The sequence below is a fragment of the Heptranchias perlo genome, chromosome 5 (genome assembly GCF_035084215.1).
Source record: "Heptranchias perlo isolate sHepPer1 chromosome 5, sHepPer1.hap1, whole genome shotgun sequence".
Taxonomy (NCBI): Eukaryota; Metazoa; Chordata; class Chondrichthyes; order Hexanchiformes; family Hexanchidae; genus Heptranchias; species Heptranchias perlo.
In genome coordinates, this window is record NC_090329.1 from 110,793,497 (window position 1) to 110,809,675 (window position 16,179).

At 40.0% G+C, this 16,179-nt stretch overlaps 1 protein-coding gene across 1 annotated transcript in view; it reads left to right on the forward strand.

Annotated features, from left to right (window-relative positions):
- Positions 1-481: 481 nt before the first annotated feature.
- The window catches only part of nr2e1 (nuclear receptor subfamily 2, group E, member 1), a 39,119-nt gene continuing 23,421 nt past the window's right edge, over positions 482-16,179 (forward strand). The window contains exons 1-4 of the mRNA XM_067983889.1: positions 482-506; positions 6,122-6,267; positions 7,277-7,364; positions 12,859-13,085. Of these exons, the coding sequence (XP_067839990.1) occupies positions 482-506; positions 6,122-6,267; positions 7,277-7,364; positions 12,859-13,085 (486 nt within the window). The remainder of the gene's footprint in view (positions 507-6,121; positions 6,268-7,276; positions 7,365-12,858; positions 13,086-16,179) is intronic.

The window sequence follows — 16,179 nt, forward strand, 5'->3', positions numbered from 1 at the left end:
CCAGAATGCTTTAAAAAAAAAATCCTAATAATTTGGTTCACGTTACCGGAAGCTGCTTGCAACTTGTTCCTTTCTGTCCCGACCAAATCGGAAAGTCAGGACTCTTTATGTTTTTTTTTAAACCGCTGACAGCTCTGGAGATCGGAACTTCCAAAGGGGGCTTGATGTATGACGGATGGACCTGGTGAATTCACCGATCAAACCCTTCCTACTTTAAAAGCGAGAGAGAGAGAGAGAGAGCTGGGCACTTATGGACGTCACCGGCTGAAGGCTGACTGGTGGGAAAGCGGCTGATATTATCAGAAGTTACCGTTCCGCTTGTTGTGAGCAGAGAGCCGCCGGTGATCAGCAAAAGGAGAGTTTACAGGATTCACTGTGAGCAAATTGTTGGACCAGCTACCGCCTCATGATATAGCCTGATATATAAATATATATTAAAATAAACGACATCCCAGCCATTCTCAGATCAAGGACCGCAAGAATGAGCAAGCCCGCCGGATCAACAAGTGGGTGATGTGTATAAATATGGATTTGTTTGTTGATTTCAGCCTCTGGCGGGAGAAACATCTCAATAATATATGTTAAAATTGCGGGTACGGGGAAGGGGTGTGTGTGTGTGTGCTAGATTTAATTGCGATACTTTCTGCTAGGGCTATCCATTAGTAATAAGCAAATATCGTCATGTTATTTGTTACTGTATTTTGCGATCAAAGTGCAGATTGAGAATTTTGTTCTCGCTGGGCCTTAAACTAAAATAATTCACTTCTCGGCCAGTTTTAACCTGCGACCGAGAAGGAGATGAAATGCACGTCAGCTCAATACCTAAGGTTTTATTTGGTGGGGGTGAAACTGTTCCAAGTTTGCGGATCCCAGTTTTGGCCGCTAAACATTATATAGATTTTGTAAATCATATTCGCAGCCAGACGTTTGTTACACACCGACCTGTTTTGTACGCGGGTACGGGATTAATAAATAAAAGTTCTGATTCGAGTTGGCGAGGCCCCAGGATCCGGGTAGTGTTACAGATTCCTTTTAGTTCTGATAACACGTCTTAGAGAGAGTGAACGTGTTTAGAACCTGTTGGATTTCTTCCTTCACAAAAAAAAGTTAAGTTGGGAGACTCCCGATCTAAAACAAGATTGGAGGTTCTACCAGCAATCAGCTATTTTCTTCTGTTATATTTCAAACACATGGATCCATGTTTACCTTTCGAGTCTTAACTTATGGAACCCAGTGTGTTTTCACCATTTCAAATGATTCAGTATTCACACAGTTTAACGTCGATCTGTAATTTCAGATTCTCCAGATATATATCCAGGATAATCAGTACATAGACGCCATGATTTAATTTTGCAGGTATATACGTGTATAGATTATGTCGAGGTTTATTATTGAAACCACACAGACTTTATTTAGGATAATACATGCACGCTCTCCATTCGCTTGTCATGGTAATGAAGCATTGTTTAGTGGTATTTCTCATTTCTTAAACTAGAATGCAGTGACCTGATTAGGAGATTCTACCATTGTACAATACAGATTCCCTTTATTTAACGCAATTTTTTTCTAAATCCAGACTTTGCAGGCCATATCTGCCTGTTAATATTGTTGAAGGGAGTGAGCAACAATTTCACATTTTCCCTTATCCTAAATCTGCTCTCAGTACTGAAGAATTTGAAGTAGGAGTAAAATAAGACAATCGTGTAGTCCAAAAACCGTGGTCAAAACAAACCACGGGCAAATGGCCTCTAAAAGGAAATCTTTATTAAAACTTAACTCCTCTTGAGTGAGATCAATCAAAATGCCACATAAGAAATGCTAAAATAATCCGAGGTGCTACTGAGGGATTGACAATGAAGCCCATCGAGAATCCTATCGAGTAAAGTATATTACCCTCTGTACATATTGTACACAATCTCAAAAAGTCAAAGCTTTAAAGAGCAGAGCGGTTGCTAATAATGGAAGATGTGCCATTGCAACTAGATGATAAAAGACACATTCAGAAATCAACACCAGCATGGAGTTTGAGATGGAATTGAACACATTTACAAACGTCAATGGTAAATAAGAAAACTGTCCCCCTATACCGTGTATATCTAGGTACGGTGGATTTGAAAACAGGGTAAATTCTAACAGAGTTCAGCATCATAAAAAAAAAATTTACAGATAAAATATAGGGAATGGAAACAAAGAAGAAATGGAGATATTCGTGATTAGAAGAGAGCGAGAGAGAGAGAGACATGAGTATACTGTCATGTATTAGAAACAGATGAAAAAATAATAGCTAAATGTGCTACCTTACTGTCACCAATTCCCAAAGTTTTGTACATAATCCCATTGTTGGAGCTATTTTATCCTTCAAACACAGCTACTGATATATAGTAAGAGAAACACATCCCCAACAAAAAGGCGAAGTTTAATTAATGCTTCAGAAATGATTTTATTTCAACAACTGTAAGTTAGTCTAACGAGATGATTAATTTGAAATGGTAACTTTAGAACTGGACAATGCAGCAAGAGACCACACTCTCGCCAAACTGAGATGTATCCGAAAACTTTACTGCGCCAATAGAGACAATTGTTATTATATATAATGTAATTTATGGGGGGGGGGGTTTCTGTGTAGGGGTTTTCACTTCCCACTTTTTATGACTCGATAGAATTCTTTCCGGTGGTTTTATTCCTTAGCTATGATTTGATAAGCGCTCCTATCCAAAGCCGCTGAGTTTGTTTTTTGTTTCATGGGCTGTGGCGACACAGGGAGCTTTTTCCAACTCTGCCTGTTAGTTTGTGTGGAGCACAAACAAGGGCGCTGTATGGGTGGCAATAGAAACCGACTCGTCCCCCCAGCAATCACTTCCCTCGAATCAAAGATAACTTCTTTCAACGGCTTATAACGTTGATGGTAATTACAGTAATAGAATATGCCATATACTTTTAAGTAATTATTACACACAATAAGTGTCAAATGACCCCCTACTGACAGAAGTTAAAGGCATGTTTCCTAGTGAATAAAATCGTGTTTCTTTTTATTTTACACATGTCGAGACTAAAGCAGTCGATCACCTGATTAGACATTTGCTTTGCTAATAATGTTGCTGGGTGAGTCTGCAGTTTTTCCCTGTTCTTTCAAAATCGCTCTCATTGTCTGGGATTGATTTAAGTTATATTCCTAACTCGTGCGCGTGTGATGTTATCACTAAGAAGTTCAGAAACGAAAAGTTTATTCCTCTGTGGTACTGGAAATTATGTGAGTTATGAGTTGGAATGGAAAAAACTGTATTGGTTCCGCCGGACACAGTTGTGAGAAAGAATGGGATTAATAAATAATTTCCATTGCTTGAAAGTTTTACATCAAGCATTTCTGTAGTGAGAATTCTTTAAAAAATTTTAATAGTTTAGTTTGAAAACAAATAAACGGTTACTTAAACTTATTTCTATACGCAAACGGGAAACGGAATAACTTAAAGTAATAACTTTAATATTTAATAACTTTATTTAACGGAATAACTTGAAGTAATAAAGTAATAACTTAAAATCCTTGGAATTGTTTTAGCTTTAAAAAAAATGTCGAATTTCTAGCTGGTCTTCATGACACTGTTCAAATGAATTCGCAGGGTTCCACCCAGTCTTGAGCACAAAATAAGCAATGTCTTTTGCCGATCAAAGTTACTTTTTTCCCCCTAGATACCATTTACATAGATCTAAAGATAAGGTGAGATATTAAGCTTGGTGAAGTTACGAACAGACGAGCAATACCCTCAATACATTATGGTCATGAATGCACCCAGTGTCAATCAAGATGTTTCTTTTTCAACGTTAAAAAGTTAATGTGTGGGCTGGGCTTTCCAATGTTAAATGAAATTGACGCCACACGATTGGAGCTGTTCCTTATATATCGATTGCTTTTCCCTGGATGCATGCTGGCATATCCGAATTCCCATGCTACCGTTTTTGACGGGTCACTGGTAAATCAATGGGCAGGTGGGAATATGTTCACATAATTACGCATTTACCAAATTATTTCATTTCCACTAGACGCTGACGTTTATCCAGATAGCCGACAGAATAACTGTTTAAATATGACTTGATGTTCTATACCTTTCCTGTTCTGGCTCATTGTGCTACTTTTGAATTCCCATCTTTGGAGAAGGTTTTAATCCCCACACTATAGTCCTGTTTTTCTTCAGCTCTTGTATAAAGCAGCTGTCGGGACTCATTTAAAAAAAGTCATGACAGCTTGTCCTCATTGGGAGCAGTCAACGAGTTCAATGGGAAATCATTAACTCAACACTTTCTCCCCAATGTCCCGTCTCGTAGTTTGGCCATCCCAGACAATGTTGTAGCTCCTGCTGTCTGTACAGATCCAGTCTTCCAAAGTCCCAACTTTACATTCCCATGGTCTGCGAGCGCAACCTGCAACAGGAGAGTTCACACAGTCGCAATCGCAGTACTGAGCAGCAACCCCGAAAGGTGCGATAAGAACCCAATAATGATGCACACTACAGAACTGCAGACATTTCGACTAATGAGGCTTTTCCAGCAGACCACAGACGGTAGACTTTGCAGCAATGTTTAAAAAATAACTGACTATTCTGACAAAGGACCGTATTATTGCTAATTTAAAGATTATCGGCGCAAAATTCATTTTACAACGCAAACTTCTTTTTCAGCGTCAAGAAATAAATGTTATATCCGTTGATTTCCCCTCGTCTTTTTAGGTCGCTTTGTTTTTCCTAACAGATAAAGGACCCGGTATTTTAAAAAAATGTGTTCTCGGGACGCTGGCAAAGCTATATTTATTGCCCATCCCTATCTCCCTGAGAAGCTGATGGGCCCTCTACTTGAACCTCTTCAGTGCTTGTGGCGACGATGTTCCCACCCATGTAGTTAAACCCTTAAAGACCCTTCACCTTCAGCCTGAAGTCAGTACATTCGCTTCTACTTTCACTTTTTTGTCTGTATTTCCCAGTCAATAAATGATGCCCCCAAGTAAAATCTTGACACAAGGTTGTCTGCAGTAAAGCGAACCCTGCGAACTCATGGTCGGCGAATTGTATCCAGTGTTTCAAATGAAGGAACAGATACGGAGAATGTTAAAAATAATCTAAAATAAGCTCAAGTTTCTACCTTTCGCAATGTAAAACTGTCCATCGGTCAGTTTAAATCGTGCATTTCTTTTTATATTTTCACGCTTTTTAAATGCTAAAGCAGGGAGTCATTTTAAAGTAACACAACAGTATAACGTTACTTTTTAACACTGGCTGCATGCTTATTTTCAACAACTTGTTTTTGAAGGTCACAAGTTGATTGATAAGAACACAAGGAACCGCTGTCAAACTCAATAGGAATATCCAGTCACTGAACAGGGGTTGTTTTGGTCAGAAAGTAGGTCGATTCCGAAAAAAACATTTCATTTTTCTGGAAGCTTATTTTAACCCTCGGTCCACCTCAGATGTTGACATTTACTGCTTCTAGTTATGCAGTCTGTAAATTGCTTCTAGTTATGCTGGTATAAGCCACTTACAACCATGTTTATACAATCAACTCCAAGTACAATGTCTGTAGGAATCTCTGCCGCAAATCTCCCGGTTTGATACGAACTAATCCTGATTGATTACTAATGTTACATGCAATATGGCTGGAAGTGCCTCTTTGTTGTTATAGGTCCCGACCTATTGCATATAAAATTATTTCGATGGGTTTAAAACCATAAGATGTCGGAAACCAATGTTTTAACTGTCAAACTGGACCTGGTGTTATTTATTCACATTGCACCATCTGTCTCTCTCAGTCCGAGGGGCTTGCTTGTGTATCTTACTTATTTCCTTGTGAAAAGACAAGTTTGTATGACTAGAGGAATCCGAATATTATTTCGTTATTTTATGAGACATCACAAAGTGTTTCGATGTTTTTATCTGAAGGGTCACCGCTCCATGATTTGTGAAAGTTTATTTTCAGATTCAGCGGTTTTGATATTTATATCCAGTAATTCCCAGTGGGATCCTAAAACCATGCTAAGTTGCGTTGCTAATTGAGACTTTGTTCTGAGATGCTTGCGAGGCCGGTCGACGAGAACTTTATATTAAAACTTAAATCGACCAATTTGACTTTTTTAAAGGTCGCATTTTGGACATTCCGTGCAAGGTGTGTGGGGACCGCAGTTCTGGTAAACATTATGGAGTTTATGCTTGTGACGGCTGCTCGGGGTTTTTCAAGCGCAGTATTCGCCGGAACAGAACCTACGTCTGCAAATCAGGCAACCAGGTACAAACCAGACCCTGAGAACTCAGACTCCACAGGGCTACCTTCAACACTGTGTGCTTGGGATGCAGTTAAACACTGGAAATAGTCAGCAACTTTTTAAGTGTTTAGTTTCTCTTCAAACACACATGATGGGCGCAGAGCCACGCCAATTTCAGGCTTTCGGAAGGAGATCATTTTACATCAATTCTAAAAGTAAAGGGGCATATATTCCTATTTATTTGTTTGTTAGGCTAAATTCATTTTCACCAAGCACCCTGTAGAAAGCGTACCTCTGCCCAGTTATACCTCGTTCAGGTGACTGAGGAATCCATAAACTCGGATTTACAGTGATTATTAATCCGGATTCTAGCAGCGCAAAAAACACACTGACCTAAATCATTGCAATTTCTTTTTTGAAAAAATATTCAGTTAATCTTCGGTTAAAAGATGACAGGATAGTGACTCCACTTCCTATTGGTTACTAAGCGGAATGGTAGTCGCCGATTCCCATCGGTGATCTTTCTTGCTCTGCTGCCTGGCCTTTATGTAAATCCTTTGGGAGACGGGCGGGGAGTGTTGGAACGATCCCGACCTCCCCTGAGTAGGAGCCGCACTGCAAGAGTCTCAAAAGTTTAAACAAGTTTGATAGAATTCATTTACCTTTCAGACTGTTGGAGCACTTGACAATGGTCAGTCCATAAACCGCGTTCATAAGTTATGTGTGTATAATGTATATCTGTGTTTTATATATACAATCTTGCATATGTAACTTTTAATGCTTCAAGGGAATTACATGCACAGCTATCTCTTCGTTGGCCTGTCAGTCCTAAGTATAAAATTGACATTTCACCTTCCCTTTGAAATAAAATAACCAGTCTTAATAGTACACTGAAGTTGTAAAACATTTTTGTAACGAGCAAAATACTTACATCAATACAATGAATATAAACATGTCATTTAAAATGAAAGATATTTGGCCAGTGTGAGGTATTTTGTGGATCATTATTGTTGCTGTTATTATCTTTTGAAGGGGGGTTGTCCCGTAGACAAGACTCACAGAAATCAGTGCAGAGCCTGCCGGCTGAAAAAATGTCTGGAAGTTAATATGAACAAAGACGGTAAGATTTTTGATGTCAAATTCCAATCCCGCCCCTTGCCCCACCTGCCTGAATTTTTGAAGTTTTGGGGTTTTTTTTGGTGAAATAAAACAGAGATTAAAATACAGCCTGCCTTTAAAAGTTAGCACTCCTCGCCAAACATAGCTCACATCCAGAAAATGCATTTTTTATTTTGTCCCAGATCGAAAACACGCCCTTTATAATCTTATTTAGAACAAACAAAATAATTTCTCCTTTAGTGCATCAGAGGCACTGCGGTGGACCACGTGTCACAGAACACAGTCAGGGCATCGAATTAACTTTATCCCTTCCCAACCCTGCTATCACTGGCCTATTCGTTCTTCATTTTCTTCCTGGGGGCCCTGCATCCACACTCTTCGGGGTATTTTTAAGCAGTTCTACCTAACCCATGAGACACAATAACGGAAACTCTATCAGTGCTCGGTCACTTTTTAAATAATTGCAATTTCCCACTTTCGTCTGAAAGCAGCTATTATCTCATGTAAAGTAGAAACGGAAAACTCCTCACAAAACAGCCTACAGCCCAAATCAAACCTTAACCAAACTTCACAATTCACAAATGCTGATGGACCTGCTGTATATTTTCAGCATTTTCTGCTTTATCACTACTAATGTCTTCATCTCTCTCGCACACACACACGCACACATTATTAAACAGTTTATCTGGTCATTTGTTTCATTGCCGGTTGCGGGACCTTGCTGTGTGCAAATTGGCTGCCCGTTACAACCGTGACTACATTTCGATAAGCGCTTTGGGGTGTCCTGAAAGGCGCTATAAAAATGCCCGTAATTTCTCTCATACTCGCAGGTACACGCGACGCAATCTATACTTTCTGTTACAGCACCCATAGAATCCAGTACTTATGAATTTGAAATTAGAACATGGCATATCAACGCAAAAACATCAAGTCGCCTTAGGTTAATTTTACATTGATTTTGATGGACTTTTTTCACAAGGAAGCACTCTTGTTGCGATTCAGGTCGGCGTATCATTCCTGTGAGTTTCCATTTTAATCTGCTCAATTGGACGAGCTTGAATTAATAAAAAAAAACCGGCATGGATTTATTTCTGCACATAGTCGAGGCGTCTTTTAAAGATGGGAATTATTAATATACTCTTGCACAGCTCATTTCTCCTGAAATCGTTTTGTGTGGAAAATCGTAATGTAATGTGCTGTTGCACTATTTAAAAGACATCGCTTTGGAATGGACCACAAATATATAAGAAACTATAACATTTATTTCGAAGTGCTCTCTTCCGCCATCGCCCCCCAAGATAATTTTAACGTTGAATGGGTTCTGTGCTAACATGAAAACATTGATAAGTAAGTTACAATAGTTTAGACTCTGCTTGGGACCAAGCTAGAGTTATACTGCATCCGTTGCAAAGCCCTGGCGTTTTCTGCTTTTTTCCCCCTCTACTGTTTTCATCTCTCTGTCTGTCTGTCTGCCTCTCACACGCACATGTTCATGGTATCCTCCCTTCTCTTGGTTTTGGTGCCCGAAGACAGACCTAATTCCTGAATTATACTGCCGTTTTGTGGTCGCCGCTCACCTGAAACCGCTTTGCATGGGTACCAAGTGGATAATATGCACCGGGGAGGTGTATGATACAGATGGGTGGATATATTTATGTCTCTATTACATTCACCACGTATTTCTTTTGTCACAATCACTTCAGATGAAACCGAAGATCAGTCTGATCCCAACCCATGCTTATCGTTTTGGGATTGCTCGTTCAGCTGACGACTCCGCGATTCAACCACCCGTGTACACGGATTTAAATTAACTCTATATTTGCAGACTGTTTCTCTTTATTAGTTTAATTAACACTAAATGAGCAGTTTGCTAAGATTTAATTGGAAGAGTACGTGGAGACACTTGCAAACATCTCCAGTTCAAATACGGATGTGTGTCATTTAATTGGTGTTTCATTTTTATGATTAGGACAACTAGGTATCACGTTTGATATATGCAGCAGCGAACGGATGACATTTACTGTTCATAATATAAGCACAATGGTGTGGGAGATTCGGCTAATTTGGTACTGCAGATGTTTAGAATCGTTTCATCTGCTTCTCGTATCGACGCAACGTTCACTCAATTTGACTTTAGAAATAATCTGTGCTTTCATTGCATTTGGTTTAACAGTTAAACCTGACGATCATCAATCACACTCGCATTTCGTGGCTGCTCCTTGAATGTTTTGTTAAACGATTATGTTCCAGATCATTAGAGTAGAGTTTGTAATTGTAGTTTGTTTTCTTAAAATATCTGCTACACGGCAGAGGAAATTCGAAGTGCCGCGATAAAGCCCGAAGCGCACTTGTATCTAAATCTAAACTGAGCGCTATATCTGAATGGTAACTACAAGGGGCATCAGAATGTTTAGCCAAGTGTTAGGAAGTTCCTATATTTATAAATGGCAAAGATTGGATTTCACATCTAATTTTAAATTTATGCCTGGCTTTAATGCTGCAACAAAATTATATGTTTCTAGTTCTGGTCTAACTTATTTTTATTATCTGGTTTTGTTTGGTCACAACGGTGGCGTTACTCATCAGATATTCACACAAAATGAGTGGATAAGCATACCACGAGGATATAATGTTTAGTGCTGGAATTTTTTTTTAAAGGGGGTATGGTGAATGGGAGGGGTAGCTCGCTCAAAAAAGCCGACACAGGCCCGATGGGCCGAACGGTCTCCTTCCGTGCTGCAAAATCTATGATTCTATGATGAAATACCATTTTGTTTCTACCATGGCAACATTTCCCTTTAATTTCGCCCAATTACGAAGTAAGTACACTGGGCTGTTGGACTGTGATACTGTGACCTAAAATCAGAACAACTGAGACCAAAATATCTCGACCTTACTGCGCAAAAGTAATTTCTTTTTAATTTGCAGTGGGAGCAATGAAAATGGTGTTAAGGATTTTTTGTAGATCATCACTGATTACCACCCTCATAGGAGGGAGGAACCAATCCGTCGTTTGATGAAGACAATTCCTTCTTTTGATAAGGAGCCTTGTTGATTTGTTAGGATCAGCATTTTTGAGTTAATATTAACAGTATAAAGTAAGCGAATCTGTGCATAGCAAGCGTTTTATCAATTAGCACAAGAACACACGAGTCAAGGACTAAAGGTTCGATCTATTGAACCTCATTCCTATCAAACTCCAACTTACCCAGCCTACCAGTTTACTGCACGTTGAACACCTCTAATGTATTTGACACTACAATCTTACCTGGTAGATTATTCCAAACAATCTTTGGTTTTCTAATACCTGCTTTAAATTTAATTTTCACTTTCTAAATTTGTGTCCTTATGTCCTACTGACCTAGCTTACCTTGAAGCAATTTTCTGCGTTTACATATCCAACTATCTTATATACTTGGCTGAGGTCACTTCATAACCGCCTTTTTGGACTAAAGAACTTAAGCTTCGCTAATCTTTCCTCGTAGCGCATTCCCTTTACAGTTGGGATCATTCTTATTGGTCTTCTTTGCATCCTTTCCAAAGCATGTATGCACATTTTAAAGTGTGCTGAGCAAAACTGTACACAGTACTCCAAAGGTGGTGTGAACGGTGCATTATAACCGTTGCAAACTTACAATTACACTGTTCTGGCTATGGATGCCAACATACTAAACATTCTAAAGTATGTTTTTTACATACTTCTTCACATTAGCTTAACATTGACAGTGATGAATTTACTCCCAGGCTCGTTTCATAGTTTCACTGTTCTAATTCCACTTCCTTCGCTGTATACATATATTGCTCACTTTTTTCACCCAATGGGCAATATTTTACCATTTTTCATTTCGGCTCCCAAATTAGTAATTAGTAAGTTTCTCTGTAAATCATTAACTGTATCGCACATCCCCACAGCCCTACCTATTTTAGTATAATTGCAAATTTATTGAATTCACGATTAGTTTCTGCATCCAGAACATTTATGCACATAAGAATCAATAAGGGTCAAAGAACTGTCTCCATTGACACTCCACTCAGCAGACCTCCCCCAGCCTGAGACAATAATAATCACGAGAATTATCTGTTTCCTAATTATTATCCAATATTTTATCGAGTGCCATGTTTCTACGCTGGAATCACGAGTTTTTAGTTATATTAGAAGCCTTTCAGCTAGAATCGTTCTGAAAATCCAAGTAAACTATATCACAAGGAGTCCTATTTACTTTAAAGAAAGAACTTTCATTTACATAGTGCATGTAACCACCTCGGGTCGTCCCAACGCGCTTTACAGCCAACGAAGTACTTATAAAGTGTAGTCACTGTTGTAATGTAGGAAACACGGCAATCAATTTGCCCTCAGCAAGGTCCCACAAACAGCAATGTGATCATGATGTTTCCTCTTGTGGGGTGTCCAAAACTCGAGGTCATAAATATAAAATAGACGCTAATAAATCCGATAGGGAATTCAGGAGAAACTTCTTTACTCAAAGAGTGGTAAGAATGTGGAATATGCTAACACAAGGAGTAGTTGAGGCAAATAGCAGAGATACATTTAAAGGGAAGCTAGATAAGCACATGAGAGAAGGGAATAGAAGGGTATCCTGATAGGGTCAGATGTATTAGGAAGGGAAGAGGCTGGTGTGGAGCATAAACGCCGGCATAGACCAGTTGGCCTGAATGACCTGTTTCTGTGCTGTAGTTCCCATGTATGTAACTCGATACGACCAGTTAATTTATTTTAGTGATGTTGGTTGAGGGATAAATATTGGCCAGGACAATGGAAAGAACTCCCCTGCTCTTCTTCGAATAGTGCCATGGGGTCTTTTACATCCACTGGAGAGGCCAGACTGGCCCTCAGTTTAACATCTCATCTGAAAGAATGCTTCACCGACAGTGCAGCACTCCCTCAGTACTGTGCCAGCCTAGATTATGTGCTCAAGTCTCTGGAGTGGGACTTCAACCCGCGACCTTCTAACTCAGAGGCCAGAGTGCTACCACTGAACCAAGGCTGACACCTATTTATTACACCCTCAATGAAATGGAAAATATTTGCCTTGTGGCTTCTTAAACCTTCTAAATAGATGGTGACTTTTTTTTCTAATTAGGTACTCTCCTAGCCTAATCCTTAGACTGGTTTCTATTATCTTACCCTTCACTTATCTTAGGCTAACAGGACTGTAATTGCTTAGGTCAGATGTGTCCCTATTTTTAAATATAGCTATCACCATTGTTTCCTTTCAGTCCTGTGGAACTTCTCCTGTACCCAATGATTCGTTCGCGACGACAGCTAGTGCCCCAAAAATTTCCCTCCTCTTCTCCTCCAGCAACCTAGGATATACGATATATGGCCAAGGGGATTTGTTATTCTTCAGTCGCCTTAACCTAAGTGTAGCAAACGATTTGGAGAATAAAAATGATCAGATCACAAAATAAAAATACACCTGATTCACTTTATTTTGCCTCCTCCCATGCCTTGTTCTTATGTGCTTTCCTCGTAGCTGTGCAACATGAAAGGGGTCCGAGGACATCGACGATAAGGAAGCAGGTAGCCCTGTATTTCCGGGGGCACAAGGAAGTAAATGGAGGGGCCACCCCATACCCAGCGGCCGCTTTACCCGGACCAGCTTTCTTCACTGCTGTCACCCAGTTAGAAACGCACAACATTGATCTCACTGCTGGGTCCGATCGTCAGGCCTTGGTGGGTTTACCACAGCCAACTCCAAAGGTAAATGATCACTGGTAGCTTCGGACACCAAATGCCTGTTTTCGGATCGCAACAAACACAATCAATGAACAAGAGAGGAAAATGTTGCAATTAGTCATTTCTGCGCGGATGAGTCATCACGGCTGGTATCTTTAGACAGGAAGGGTCGGTGTTGCTCATACAGAATGGTTCTCTAGCTATTTAGCAAAAAAATTATATTAGTACTAGTCAAAAATGGAACCCAATTTTAACTTAAATATTAATTGTTGCAGAACTCAAAATATTTGTTCTACCTACTCACAATTAAAGTTTGCATGGTTATGATGTAATTAGCAACACACACGATACCCACACATATGTCGACACAGACCCACACACGATACATATGTAGACACACACAGATACATGCATACACATATACAAAGACGGACACGCACACACACATACACGCCCACGTACAGCTATACACGCAGAGAATTTACATGCACACAGGGACACATACATACAAGTGCACACACATGCGAGCGCGCAGATACCATCACATACATGTGGTCACATATACTGGCGCAGAGACTATTTGACATAGTTCTGTTTGTTTGTGTTTCTGTAATGCAAGAAGGACGAAGTGTCTTGGCGTTTACACCAGCAAATGTCTATTGTTGCTCGCTATACCCCGAGGGTGAACCCACGCTAACCCCATGTGAAAAGATTATCAGTTGACTAATCCGTCATCGGAATATGGAAGCGCGGCAGTTTTCCTTTCCCTTTGTGGCGTTGTGTTGCAAACCAGCCCCCATTGATTCGAGCACAATATATCTGACTACAGTAAAATGCTGATTGACTCCAGTGCAACACGATCCCATCAACTGAAAACGATCCCAGTTAGCGGGGCCAATGACTATCTACCACCTTTAACTCCAACAATCCAGTAAGGACAATGATATCATAACACCGTTCTCAGACTCAACCCGCATTTGTACAGTTTAAGAAGAACGCGAAGCACTTCAAGTTCCGTAAACATATAATAGTTATCTTATTTTTAAAAAACTTTCCAGGTCGAGCACAGACATGTTGCTTTTTTTGAAAAGGCCCATTAGGGTACTTATAACATAGTAGATACAGCACAGAAGGAAGCCATTCGGCCCATCGTGCCTGTGCCGACACTTTGGTAGAGCTATCCAATTAGTCCCATTTCCCCCGCTCTTTCCCCATAGCTCTGTAAATTTTTTCCCTTCAGGTATTTATCCAATTCCCTTTTGAAAGCTACTATTGAATCTGCTTCCACCACCCTTTCAGGCAGTGCATTACAGATCATAACTTGCTGCATAAAATTTTTTCCTCATGTCAACACTGGTTCTTTTGCCAATCACCTTAACTCTGTGTCCTCTGGTCACAATCCTTTTGTCACTGGAACCAATTTCTCCTTATTTACTCTATCAAAACTGTTCATAATTTTGAACACCTCCATCAAATCTCCCTTTAATTTTCTCTGTTCTAAGGAGAACAACTCTAACTTCTCCATTCTCTCCACATAACTGAAGTCCCTCATCCCTGGGACCATTCTAGTACATCTCTTCTGCACCCTCTCTAAGGCCTTGACATCCTTCCTAAAGTGAGTTGCACAGAATTGAACACAATACTCCAGCTGAGGCCTAACCAGTGTTTTATAAAGGTTTAGCTTTTGTGCTCTATGCCTCTATTATCAAAGCCAAGGATCCCATATTTTTTTTAACAGCCTTCTGAACTTGTCCTGCCACCTTCAAAGATTTCTATACATAGACCCCAGGTCTCCCTGTTCCCATACCATTTAGTTTATATTGCCACTCTTGATTCTTCCCACCAAAATGTAACACTTCTTTGCCATCTGTCTGTCCATTTTACCAGTCTGTCTATGTCCTCCTGAAGCCTGTTACTATCCTCCTCATTGTTTACTACATTTCCGAGTTTCGTGTCATCTGCAAACTTGAAATTATGCCCTGTATACCCAAGTCCAGGTCATTAATACATATCAAAAAGAGCAGTGGTCCTAATCTCGCACCCCTGGGGAACACCACTGTATACTTCCCTCCAGTCTGAAAACAACCATTCATCACTACTCTTGGCTTTCTGTCCCTTAGCCAATTTTGTATCCACGCTGCCACTGTCCCTTTAATCCCATGGGCTTTAATTTTGCTAACCAGACTATTATGTGATACTTTATCAATTGCCTTTTGAAAGTACATATACACAACATCAACCACACTACTCTCATCAACCCTCTCCGTTAATTCATCAAAGAACTCAATCAAGTTAGTCAAGCACGATTTGCTGAGTTTATCCCTCTCCCCTTTTTTGAACATGGGTGTAACATTTGCAATCCCCCAGTCCTCTGTCACCACACCCACATCAATGGAGGATTGGAAGATTGTGGCTAGATCATCCGCAATTTCCACCCTTACTTTCCTTAGTAACCTTCGATGCATCCCATCTGGACCGGGTGACTTTTCTACTTTGAGTACTGCCAACCTTTTAAGTACCTCCTCTTTATCTACTTTTATCCTCTCCAATATCACTACTACCTCCTCCTTTACTATTACATTGGCAGCATCCTCTTCTCCAGCAAAGACAGATGCAAAGTATTCATTTTGTACCTCAGCCATACCCTCTGCCTCCAAAAGAAGATCTCCTTTTCTGTCCCTAATCGGCCGCACCCTTTGACTACCCTTTCACTATTTATATGTTTATAAAAGACTTTTATGTTCCCTGTTATGTTAGCCTCTAATCTATTCTCATACTCGCTCTTTGCCCCTCTTATTCCCTTTTTTAGATCTCCTCTGTACTTTCTGTATTCAGCCTGGTTCTCTACTGTATTATGAACCTTACATTTGTCATAAGCCTCCTTTTTCTGTTTCATTTTAATCTCTATCTCTTTAGTCATCCAAGGAGCTTTAGATTTGGATGCCCTTCCTTTCCCCCTCATGGGAAAGCGCCTACTCTGTATCTGAACCATCTCCTCCTTGAAGGCCCCCGATTGTTCAATTACCATTTTGCCTATCAATTTTTGATTCCAATCCACCTGGGCAAGATCCCTTTTTAACTCACTGAAATTAACCCTCCTCCAGTTAAGTATTTTTAC